Source organism: Pteropus alecto, unplaced genomic scaffold, assembly GCF_000325575.1.
Source record: "Pteropus alecto unplaced genomic scaffold, ASM32557v1 scaffold41, whole genome shotgun sequence".
Lineage (NCBI taxonomy): Eukaryota > Metazoa > Chordata > Mammalia > Chiroptera > Pteropodidae > Pteropus > Pteropus alecto.
In genome coordinates this window covers 2243575-2256535 of record NW_006430464.1, presented here as the reverse complement: position 1 = coordinate 2256535, position 12961 = coordinate 2243575, and the positions used below count along the sequence as shown (strand labels likewise).

Genomic DNA, 12961 nt, shown 5'->3' with positions numbered 1-12961 from the left:
CAAAACAAAAACAGAAAAGAAGTTCAGCTTCCTGACAGTAGTGATTAGTGCTTTCTGGAGGCTGTGTGAGTTGAGCAAACCTCACTGGTGCACACAGGGCAAAGTCCCCACAGGAGCCCTGCACCGAGCGAGGGGCCTCGGCCGAGTGCAAGAAAGAATTCAAACGCACCCAGAGTCAGAGTCGAATTTTATATTAAATTTTATTAGAGAAGGGATAACACTTTATAGACAAAACTTGTCAGATAGGATTTTTGACCTTCAATTAAAATGATTATTAGAGATGCAATTTAAATAAAGTGATACCAAAAAGTGGAAGGAAAAAAAAACCTTAAAATAAATTATACCACAAAAACACGAACTTAAAAAAAACTGGTATATTAATACACCAACATATAAAGGCATAATTCACAATAGCCAAAAGGTGAACAGATCCATATGTTCATAGATGGGTTAACAAAATGTGGTCTACCCATACAATGGAATATTATTCATCCATAAAAAAGAATGGATACATGATACATGCTACAACACAGATGAACCTCGAAAATACTGTGTTAAATGTGTTGACCCAGAGAGTGAATACACCTATTGAGAAGGGCTTCTGGTGGCTAACTGGATTCAACTTTATAAACAGAGCCTAACAGCCATTACTAAGTAATGGCCTCGCCCACAAGCTCTTCAGGAAGACCACACTAAACTGCCTGCCTTCTGCACTGAACTGTCTGCCTGCCCTGTGTTCCTAGGCCAAGCCTTACATAGGAGTTCCCGCAATCATATTTCAACCAATAGGACTGAGACTTTTCCTATCCAATTGGCGTGCAGTAGCTATATTTTCATTAGCATCTCCACTGACCAATCAGAGCAGCTCCATTCTGACCAATCAAGACAGTGCTTTTTGAACCAATCAAATTGTGAGGATTTGAAGTTCTCATTTGCATGAGAGTGGACCAATCAGGGACCAGGGCCATGGCCTTCTACCTATATAAGTTGGCTCCTGGTGGGGCTGTGCATCCTTTCTTCACCTAAGAGTCAGGGTTGTGTGTCCCTGGCAGATGTCACTGAGGCCTGGAGGCCGCCTCATGGCCCTCCTGTTCCAGGTCTATACTGCTTGGAAATTGAGCTGTGTGCACTTTACCACAAATTGAGAATTCCTGTTGGGGCTTCCTGTTGGCCGTGAACTGGTGCCAACAACCATTGGTTGACAAATTAAACCAGACAAATATTGTATGAATCCACTTCTATGAGGTAGGAAGAATAGTTAAATTCATAGCAATGGAAAGTAGAATAGAGGTTACCAGAGGCTAAGGGGAAGAGACACGGAGAGTTAGGATTTAAAGACTACAGAATTTTAGTTTGGAAAGATGAAAAGGTCCTGGATATGGATAGTGGTGATGATTGCCCAACAGTGTACGTAGCCTTAATGTCACCTAATTTACACTTAGAAATGGTTAAAACAGAAATTTTTGTTATGTATACTTTATCACAATTTTACTATGGACTTTGGGTGATTGTGATGTGTGTGTCAAGGCAGGGTCATTCTGGTTTTTTTTTTTAAAAAAGCATTCTGGTGAGTGCTGTTGGTAAGAGGGGAGGCTATCTATGCATGGGGGCGGGGTAGAAGAAGTATATGGAAAATCTCTATACCTTCTCAATTTTGTTGTAAACCTAAAACTGCTCTAAAACGAAAAGCTTTTAACGTAATCCCACCCTCTTTCTGCCTGGAAAAGCCTTCCATTTTGGACAACCGTCCAGTTGCCAGGTGAGATGGTGCCCCATTCATGAATTGCTTAGCAAAGCCAGTTAGATCTTCAAACGCACGTGGTTGAATTTCACTTGGTAATAAGAAACATCCTGAGCGTTTGCGATTGTGCTCTTTTGCATATGTTGTCAGTTTAGCTCAAATAAACTTTGACAAAAACCCACCCCCCCCAAAAAAAAACAAAAAAGCGAGGTCTATATTAACATTATACAGCGTAAGCTTTAGCGGAGAATTGCACTACTCGAAAAGAAGGAACATTTCATAAATATGATTATGCATTGCTTTGATGTGATTTCACATTTCATAAATATGATTATGCATTGCTTTGATGTGATTTCGGATCCACTTGTTTAGGACAAAAAATGGAATTGTTTTTAAAGGTAAAATTGTTTTGAAATCAGAGGAGTGAAAAAAGGCTTGTGGAGATGTCACCTCATCTGTTGTCCTTGATAAAGGCTGAGCAGCCCAGCGGCTGAGCGACTCCACTGGGGCTTGTCAGATAAAACCTGTGAAGAGAAGGCCTTTAGACCAAACACAGAAAGCCTGTGAGAACTATTCCAGAGTGTTCTTCCGGGTCAGGTGCCAAGCCTGGGGATATACACGGCCTGCTGAGGTGACAGCGAGGGCCAAAAGCTGGGAGGCAGGACCAACGTGGGAAAGTCCCGCGCCGCTAAGGATCAGGGGTGTCTGGGGAGCAAGTTCTGCAGGAAATGCAAATCTGCTGGGGTGGGATCAGACTCAGGGCTCCTGGAGGCTGGGTCCTGCGGGAGGGCTGGGGTGCAGGCACACCCCTCCCCCCCTTCCCCGTTAACATGTCCATTTGGAGGAGGAGTCTGGAGCAGGTACAGAATCCCATCTCTGCCCTCGATGCCGGGGCGGGGGTATCTTCATTGGTTTATTTGATTATTCTTATTGGAACGCTTCCATCCCTCCCTTCTACAGCCCTGCAACACACTCTAGTATCTGGCATGAGCTCTTGGGCCGTGCCAGGCGCAATCACATCCAGAAGCTGGTGCTGGTGTCCCAGGGTCCTGGGCCTGAGAGAGGGGTCACCGAGGCAGTAAGCAGGAAGTAGCGTTTATCGGTGCGGGCACCGGCCCAGCGGATTCACATCCAAAGGCTGAGCCCCTTCGGATGTGGGTCTTTTCCATTGATGCGCGTTTTACGCTTCCTCATGCTCCTGCCGCAGACGGGAAGTGTATTTTGATTGGTTGGCGGCCGTTTGGGGAAGTGAATAACTTTCAACCGGCCTAGGAAGCGGGCTCCGGCCTGGTTGCCTCAGCATCTGGAATGAGCCCTTCGTTGGGACCAGCCGCAGACGCGTCCGGAAGCCGGTGCTGGTTAAATGGTAAGTGCTCCTGGTCGTTGCACCGGTCCACACCGCGGGCCGCCGGGTCGGTTCCGAGGCGTTGGGAGCAGCTTTCTGCAAAAGCCCATACTCCGCCAGGGCAGAGATGAGGAGCCGCCAGCCGCCCGCGTGGGGCGCCCTAAATGCGCCCTTCACCTCGTCCGCTGCAACCCTGCAAATCGCTCCTGACCTGGGGGAGGGCGAGGAGGGTCCGCGTGCAGCGCCAGGGCTGTTACCGGAACCCTTAAAAGTGCTGTGATGAGGGAGAGCTGGAAAGTTCCTAAGGCAGCCCGTTAGATTCTTCTAGAGAAAGGGCTTTGCGGATCGAGTTGGGTCGGATGGGCGGCAGGTTCTTCCTTTTTATGAACTGAGAACCCCGCAGAGACAGTTCACAAAAGGCTAAGGTGAGGGGGACAGGCAGGGGAGTTGTCAGGAGCAAACCCCAGGGTCTGAGCAAGTGGCACTTTGGTCGTTCAGGTACCCGCGGGAGGTCCGGCCAGATCGAGGGAGGGTGGCGGTCATCGTAGGATCGAGGGAAAGGGTAAATTTAAATGAAGCCGGTGCTTAGATAGGCTCGGGCTGAGCTGTGCGCCCAGGGCTCATCCTCAGGCCTGGCTGTTTCCTTGGAAACCACCAACTCCGTAGCTGGGGAACGCGGCGTTCTCAGCCCCTTCTCTGAAATGCAAATTGCAGACTGAAGCTCCTTCCTCAGCGGGACTTAGATGCCCCAGGCAAGAATGGGAAATTCTTTTCTTACCGTTCTGACGTCAAACAGCCAACTTTTGGGTAAGCTGTGATTTTTTTGGAGAACAAGGTTACTCAAGGAGAAAGAAAACGTAAAAAAGTTTTTTGACTTTGCAGTCCGATATCTCCACCTGACGGACAGCAGAATTGCCTTACACATCATTTCGCAATGTGAGGGCTGCCTAAAATCTCTAGTTTTGCATTTAATAACTAATTATGTGAGTGTCATGTTCCTTTTTGTTTTGTTAAAGAGAACTCCGGAGTAGTAAATCCAGAGAGATTGTGGGAACCAACATGAATGTTTTGGATTTTTTAACACCACGCTAGTATGGTTGCATATTTCCTAATAAAATGGAATTAGGTATATTTAAGGTGAGGGCATGACGTTCTGACTGGAAGAACACAGGTTGGTCGAGCCAAGAGAACTTTGAAATGAACTCTTTCTAACAGAAGGAGTTCTGATTTTAGCTGTGTTAAAATTCAACCAAATACCAGTAAAGTTCTGTCTTCAATGAAATGATTCAGCACGCCAAATGGGAGGGTTTTGAAAGAAGCAGGGTGGGACAAGGGAGCTATTGACATAAGGAAAGAAAGGATTATTTGGGGGCGGCATCTGCTCTTGGGGAAAGAAAATGGGAAGGAGTTTTATCATGCAGATTGTTTCTCCATAGGAGAAGGTCGAGCCTACCTCCAGGTTACCTCCCTGGTGCTCGTTCAGAAAATTTCAAGACTGGTTGATTAAGATTACATTTCTGAGAGAAATTAAGCCACAGTTAGATTGGCTATGAAATCTAGGTTTGGTGTCATGTGCTTTTAACACAAGAGACGCATTGTAGGGCTTGTGGTTTCCTCTGTAACAGCTGGAAAATATGACTTCAAAGTAAAAAGTCAAACTCGTCAATTGAGTTGTAAATTCATTATTTCATTGAAAACTGTATTTTCTGTGATAATTTATTTTTTTAATATGCAATAGATCGACGTGTTTAAACAATCGAAATGATTAGGGAAAACTTTGAAATCTTTTCTCCACCCTGCCTCAGTTTACCCTGTTCTCAACTCCTGGCCTCCTGGTAGCTACCATTTTTATAGTTCCTTGCGTTGTCTTTTTAGGCAGGGCTTCTTATTTTACCTTTATTTCACGAACATGAGTTTCTTTTACACTCTTCAGCAGAGTTATTGTCATAGGTTTTAAAAGATTTAAGTGACCAAAAACATATGTGGGTCTTGTTTTGGAAACTAGCCCAGGTATTTGATTCTATAAAGACAGACTGCTAGCATTTCTCTGTGCGGTCATGTCGTGATCACATTTTAAAAGATGCTTCATGCTTTAGGAATATATGATGACGGTATTAAGAATGAAATGCCAGGATATCTTGTTATGGCGCGAACGATTCTGAGACCCACGGAGCCAATTGAGATTAATTATGAGCCTTTATTAGTCGGCCGGCGACTGACTCTCTACCACACAGGGCTTAGAGGAGATCAGCCCCGAGCTTTCAGAGTTTTCAGAGCAGGCAGCTGATAAAGCTCAAGACCATAACCTGGTGGTCCCCTGAATAAGCCAGCAGATTACAGAAGCGGAAGTTGGCTGTTAGCATATCTTTGCCTGGAACAACACCCTTAATTAACAAGTAGATGGATTACAGAAGTAGACATTGGCCATCTACATATTTTATACAATGCACTTCCTAACCACACACAAGCAAGTAGGACAACTTCTGATATCTAAAGATATTTCTTCCCTGTAGCTGACTTAGCTAGTTTCCTCACTTGGAAATTTTCCACCCTTAACAATCTGGAGTTTTGTCTACAGTCACGCATTAGGAGGAAAATGAAGAGACGTGAGGAGATGCTGGGAGATGGACAATGCGTGGAAGCTGAATGAATGGTGGGCCAGGCCTTGCTTGCATTTATTCTCACTATGTCGTGTGTGCTTGACGCTTTCCATAATTTAGCACCAACGTTAGAAAAGCTATTTATACCACTGAGCTTTTTACCGAAGGGATCGGTTGTAAGATTACATGGCAGAATACATATAATAAAATTAAGTTTTAATCCGCATGTGCTTACTATGTGACTTTACGAAAAAAATTCACAAAGACAAGAGTCTATGAAACTTACAAGGTAAGTTTTTAAATATTATAATAAACATGTAGGTTTTCAGATTAAGGAAATCGGCCACTTGTGTGAGTTAGGGAGGAAAAAAAAAATCATAAAAGAAAAATCACATTGCATAGATGGTTTTTCTCTTTTGGGTCTGATAGTATAACTGGAACTTGCCTCCTTTTTGCTCATGACCTTGACCTGTTGAAGTCACTGGGTTAATGCAGTGGAAGGCCCCATCTGTGTAACTACTCCGTGCACGGTCAAAAGCCAGAACTAAGGGCGTGATGAAGTCAGGGTGGACATTTTTGCAGTGGTGCACCTCGGGTGATGTGTCCTTCATAACTCATGACATTGGTATAAACACATGGGTTCTTGCCATTATATAAGACACCTCCGCGTCTCAGCACCATTAACGTTTATTTCTTGAATCAGTTCTTTCAATTGGGTTGCAAAACAGTGGCTTTTCGATGCAGTCCTTTCTTCTAAGTTTTTAGCTGGAATCCTGTAAAGTTTCCTGTTATTCAGTTACTCCCAAGTAACCCTTCTACTAGAAAGGCAGAGAGAAGACTTAATGCTGCCTCTCTATTAACCAAGTTTCAGAATAAGGACGAAGCCTTCCTCCAGGGGTGAGAAGTGCTCACTTATTCCCCGTTTGACTTTTCCTTTTGGGTATCATTGTGAGTTCATGGATTTATAGTATTCAAGTGTATTTCAATGAATCTCGTGATTTCGTGGTCGAGAATATTCTAAATTAAGCCGTTGGAAGACTCTTGGAAGACTCGTGCAGCTGGCTCTACCTCCTCTTAGCAGAGTCTGGGATGGTTTGTCTGCTTTCTGGCACCACAGGCTAGAATACTTCCTGTTCCCATTCATACTTCCTGTTCCTGGCTCAGCCATTTCTCTTTGCTGCCTGCATATTAATTCTAACCCTTTTCTTTGCGTAGACTGGTCACGTGCTCGTGCTTCTATTCTATCATAAAGCTGGCATTTTTAGAACTTTTTAAATTTTATATTTGAATCTTTCTTCTTGGACTAAAAAATCTTGCTTCCTAATATTAACACAATCCCCCTGCCGGTTTCCTTTCTTTTCGTAACCATCAAATCTTACTCCCTAAGGTTGTAAAGTCTCTCAAATGAACTTTTTACTCCCGGCGATTAACCTGCCAGCTTGATGTATGCTTCATTCATTTCAATTTTTCCATTTTAGAAATTTTTTTTTTTATTTTTGAATATGTGAAGAGAATCTGGTTCCCGATTCAAATCTATATAATGAGGTCGTGTTTCGACAAATCTGACTTCTGTCCCTTCTCCTTTACTGTTTCTCGCTCGTAAGTCTGTGGTTCACAGGACATGTGCTTGGCCTTTTTCTTGTTCTTTCCATTTGAAGTATAGATCGGAACCCGAGACCACGTGATGATACCACTTTGCATCGGACGGAAGCGATCTCGCTCATTCTCATCCACGGCTCTGTAGTTCTCTGTTTTGTGGATGCGGCATAGATTTTAAGCAGTCCCCGTTGTGGAATATTTGGGGGCGGTTTCCGGTCTTTTGCTGTGATAAATCAATGTCAATAAATAATCCTATGTATATGTCACGACTTTTTGGCCAGGGTAGTTTTGTAATCCCACGAGTGCAAATATCGGAACGAGGAATAAAAGCATATAAAACGTTGGCAAATCAAGCCTCATTTGCCTTCCAATTAATGTGGGACAGTTTTATTGACAACTTGCAGTGGCCTCTCCTTGGCTCGTAGACGTCACCCCAGTCTCCACTGTCATTGCCCTGTGACCTTGGTCCCTCTGTCTGTCTGGATTTCCTCTTCTCAAGAGGACACCAGTGTGACCTCATCTTAACTCCTTCATATCTACAGCGGTCCTCTTTGCGAATCAGGTCACATTCAAGGCCGGGGGATTAGGATTGCAGCGTATCTTTGGGAGGGGGACGCAATTCAACTCCTGAGAGTTTGCACTGAGCCAAAATGGATGTGTGCTTTTAGGACCCAGTGACCTTCAAGGATGTGGCACTGAACTTCACCAAGGAGGAGTGGGCCCTGCTGGGCCCTGAGCAGAGGAATCTCTACAGAGAAGTCATGTTGGAAAACTGCAGGCACCTCATATCCATAGGTAAGTGCCCCTTCCGGCCCTCCATCCACCACGGGATGGGACGAAGGTGACAATGGGACCCAGCTTGTCAGGCCCCAGAATTACGGCTGCTGCTGTAGGAGGTGTGGGGTTTCTCTCGTGACACAGACATCTGTCTGTCGGATTGCATTTGTATTCCCTTCGTAGTTAATAGCCTTTGAGGGTCCTTAAGTGGGTGAGTGTGGAGCACCAAGTTAGTGCATTAGTGAGAAAAGTGGAAATTCAGGGCATTCGTGAGCAGTTCACTTCCTCAGCTTCGGAACCCCTGCAGACCAAAGCACGCGCCCCGTGTCATGAAAATTCCTGGCACCGTTTCCTTACGTCATGCACGCTCCCATTCCCCAATGACCAGGATGTTGGCCCCACCTGCTCTGCATTTGGAGGAAGAAACACGTCTGGGAACGTGCTGTTCTCAGACCCTGGGCACTCGTGTGTCAGAATGCCAGGCACACCCGAGTCCTTACGAGAAAGGATTTTACAAATGATGTGGAAACGTTAAGTAAGAATCCATTTCATCCACTGTGGAAAACAGTGTGGCGCTTTCTCAAAAAGTTCGATATAGAAGTTAAACTACCGTATGACCCAGCGACCCCACTCGTTGCTGTACACCCAGAGGAACTGAAAATAAGTGTGCGAACACAGAAGCTCGTGTGTTCATCGCGGCGCTATTCACAGTAGCCAGAAGGTGGGGGGAAAACACATGTCCATCAACAGATGAGTAGCAGAACAGAATGTGGTAGATCCAGACCATGGCATATTATTTAACCATAAAAAGGCGTGACACTCTGATACATGTGACAATGTGAACAAACTCTGAAGGCATTATATTAAGTGAAAGAAGCCAGACACAAGAGGGCATGCGTTATATGGTTCCATCTGTATGAAATGTCCCGGATGGACAGACCCGTGGAGATGGGAAGGTTAGTGGCTGTGGGCAGGCAGCGGGGGAGGGCGGGGAGTGACCGCCCCATGAATGCGAAGTTCCCTTTTGGGGTGCTACAAATGCAGAACTCTGTGGAAATGGTCATACCATGTGGCGAATGTACTTAACGCCACTGCATAGTGCACTTGAAAATGACTAATTTTATGTTGTGTGACTTTCACCTCGATTAAAACAAAAAAGAATCCGTTTCATCTGTGAGGAGAGCTGATGCTTGCCAAGGTGTGTGCTTTGTCAGGTACCTAGAGTTTGTTGTTGTGTTTTTTTGTTTTTTGTTTTTTTTTTACCTTTTTCCATATTTTCATATCTTTTTTCCCCTTCTCAGAGAAAGACCTATTCTCTTACAACTTTAAAATTACGCGTGGACTCTGTCTTATCTGTTCAGGCTGATGTGACAGAATACCACAGACCGGGGGCTTAGACACTTATTTCTCACATTCTGGAGGCTGGGAAGTCCCGAGATCAAGGTGCTGGCAGATCTGGTTCCTGGTGAAAACTACTTCCTGGTTTGCAGAGAACGAGAGATCTGTTCTATTTCTCTTATAAGGACACTAATCCCATCTTGGGGACTGTCCTCTCGTGACCTCGTCTAACCCTAAGTGCCTCCGGAAGGTCCCACCTGCAAATAGTATCACACTGGGGGCGGGGGCTTCAACGTGTGAATTTGGGGAGGGAAACAACTTTAGTCTTTAACAAACCCTTCGTCCAATTTTCTTCCCTTTGGCTTTCCCGATCACACCCTCGATCTCGACAGAACCATTTCTTAGCAACTTGCCCTCCGTATCGAACTGCTGTCTTAACCGCAGTCACACTCCGACACCGTCCAGGCCCCTAACCTTTCTCTCTCTGCTTGCTGACTCGCGCTTTCCTCCCTTCCACATTTGCCTTCCATCTGTCAAGTGACCATTTAAAAAGAAACCCACATGGATGTTTACTTGTTTTATCTTCTCCAGCCCACCTTTACTTTCGACAAACAACTTTTGTGCCACTTTATTTCAGATGGGGTAATTCAACGAGAAAACAAAGACTCAGTCCCTCGGCGGGACGTTCTTGCTGAAAAGACACTTCATAAAGCCAACAGACTGTGTCTCGCGAGCAACAATTCCCAACCCTCCACGTTAGAAGACTCGGAATGCCACAAAACGGAACCTCACCAGCAGAGGGGACAAAAATTGAAGCAAGGTGCAGTTGTCCAAGAGAAAAAGTCTCTGGTCTGTGAATATCCTGAAATGAGAGAAAAACTGAAGCCAAGCTCAAAGCCTGTGCCCGCACGGGTTGTATTCCCAAAGGGACTGAAAACAGGTGTGCAGACAGATAGAGATACTCTTAATTCCACAAGAAAATATGTTCCCCAAAATCTTTCGGAAAAAAATCGTATCTTAACAAGTAACCAAAAAGTCTATAAAAACAACAAATATGATAGAGGATTGGGGCAGAGCCTCCAGTTGGTTCCAAGTGTGAATACTCCAACAGAACCGAAATCAAACACACGGACTGATGATCAGAACCATGCTCTTTGTGTACATGATATAACTTACGTGGGGGTGAACGTTCGCGAATGGGATCCATTTGGGAAAGTCTCCACTGAAGACTGCGTCCTTAGGGCACACAGGACTCGCATTAAAGAAAAAACGTACAAGTCTGAGGCATCTGAAAACACCTTTCAAAAGAACTCAGTCCACGCCGTGCGGATGCAATCCTATACGGGAGAGTCGAATAATGAGAATAATCGATGTGAGAAAACCTTTGCCAACGTCCCAAATTCTGATTCACACGGGAGCACTACCATTGGAGAGAAAACCTACAAATGTCAAGATTGTAAGAAGTCCTATGTTTATCATTCATTCCTTATGAGACACATGAAAATTCACACCGGAGAGAAACCCTATGAATGTGAGAAATGCGGGAAAGCCTTCCGCTATTCCTTACACCTTAATAAACATTTAATAAAGCACATTATGAAGAAGTCCCATACATGTAAGGAATGTGGGAAAGCCTTCAGCCGGTCCTCAAAACTTATTGAACATACAAGGATGCACACGGGAGAGAAACCCTATAAGTGTAAGGAATGTGGAAAAGCCTACATTAGTAATTCAGGACTTAAAAGCCATCTAAAGACTCACGGCTGAAAGAGGCCCTGTGAATGAAAGGAATGTGGGAAAATCTTCATTTTTCAAAACACTGAAAGGGTAAAGAGGACCTGTTGGTAGGGGGCTCAATAAGTTAACCTACAGAGGAAAGTCTTCCTTGAACTCATGTATCTTACAGAATTGGGAAAAGTCACACTAAAAAGAAAGCCTGTGCAGATAAGGTCTGAAAACCTTTTAATCTTCATTCATCTTTAGTAGATGTTTATTTTCACACTTAAAGAAATCTTGTGACTCTAAAGAATTTGGAAAACCTTTGATGTTGTGTCAAATTCATGGTCCTGCTAAGAACTCACACTGCAGAGACACCCTATAAGAGTAAGGAATGTGGGAAAAAAATCTTGAAACACTCATTTCTTAAGTTACACATGAGACCACACCTGGAGAGAGACTCTGATTGTGATAGACACGAGAAAGCCTTCAGTTCCATCTCTTCACTTATGGGGCACAAATGAGTACACAGTAGGAGAGAAACACAGTAAATGTTATGATAGCTGCCAGTATCATTGTCTCATCCTTCAATTGGGACTGAAATTTGTCATTTTCCAGTGTTACTTTTCTAATAAAATCCTATAAAATGATGGCTATCTCTCTGTATACCATTTTAGCTCTGCCACATAAAGCTTAATATGTAGTGGCTTCATTACAATTCACTTAACGTACATATGGTCTCACCAATATGAAACCTTGTTTGAGCCATGTTTAACTTAGATTTGGGTTAAGTTCGCTCCATATACCATTTCCGTCCATTGTTGCTAGTCACGATTTGACTGCATTGTGGTCAGAGTCTATGATACGGAGATAGGGTACTTGTTCTGACTCGCATGTTGGTCTCTTGGGGCTGATTCCATCAACTGCCCAGCCACGTCTGTTCTTCCAATCTTCTTTACCAAAGGTACATAGATTTGTTTTTCCAGAGTTAATACTGTTTAATGTTTTTAAGTGCATTTCCTAGTTTTTCTCATAGGCAGAACACGTAGCTCTGATCAGTAAGGAGGGCAGGTTTCACGGGCATGAATTTCCAGACAGCTGTCAAAGAGAGGACAGTGTTTATCACTCTATTCCTCTTAGCCATGTTCCCTTTTTCTCCCCTTCCCCACTGCTCTCTGGGAAGTAGATGAAATTCCCTGAGTTAGCACAAGCAACTTCAGGGTCACTGGAACAAAGGCCATGGTCCCGAAAACGCAACCCTCAAAGTACAAGGTTTTTCACTCCCTGATGACATGTTTTGGGGGTGTCCATGGCTGCAATAGACTATATTTCTAGACTTACTACATAAAGCAAACCCCTAGTTGGATTAAAACGCATTATAAGGGGAGATTTTATAACTCAGTTAAGTGCTAAATGGTCAACCTAGTGTATGGCCAGCTTTCTAAAAAATTGTATGTTTCAAAATACTGCGCATTCCTCGGTGTCAGGTGGGCTCAGAGTTCAGTACATGTCTGAATGGTCAAGCTTCTTGAATGTTTTAGAGTCTCTTACTAACAAAATGACCGTCATTCTAGCTTTTGCTGAGGAAGTTTATAATAAATATCCCACTCTAGAAGTGGATTATCAAAAAGTCTTGGAGTTTTATCAATTCTTGCTTAATGTATCTGAAGACAATGTCATTAGATGCATAGGCGTTTGGACACTTTCTTTATTACAGGTGAGTTTTCTTTCTGGTCCATGTTTCACCATCTTTTCTACCAACAACGATCTTTGTTGTTCACGTCTATAGTCGGGGCGAAAGTTCACGTTCCCTTTACCATGAGCTGATCATTACATATATCTCCT

At 44.0% G+C, this 12961-nt stretch overlaps 1 protein-coding gene across 1 annotated transcript; it reads left to right on the top strand.

Moving 5' to 3' along the window:
- Positions 1–2983: 2983 nt before the first annotated feature.
- ZNF114 (zinc finger protein 114) lies at positions 2984–11767 on the top strand. Its single transcript, XM_025048635.1, has 3 exons — positions 2984–3107; positions 7954–8080; positions 10038–11767. The coding sequence occupies exons 1-3, from the start codon at positions 3105–3107 to the stop codon at positions 11165–11167; spliced, it is 1260 nt and encodes a 419-aa protein (XP_024904403.1). The 5' UTR covers positions 2984–3104; the 3' UTR covers positions 11168–11767.
- Positions 11768–12961: the final 1194 nt, after the last annotated feature.

Excerpts from the sequence above, each read along its gene's own strand:
- ZNF114 (XM_025048635.1), top strand. Across the intron at positions 8,081-10,037 it reads CAGGCACCTCATATCCATAG|ATGGGGTAATTCAACGAGAA; the intron begins GTAAGTGCCCCT and ends ACTTTATTTCAG.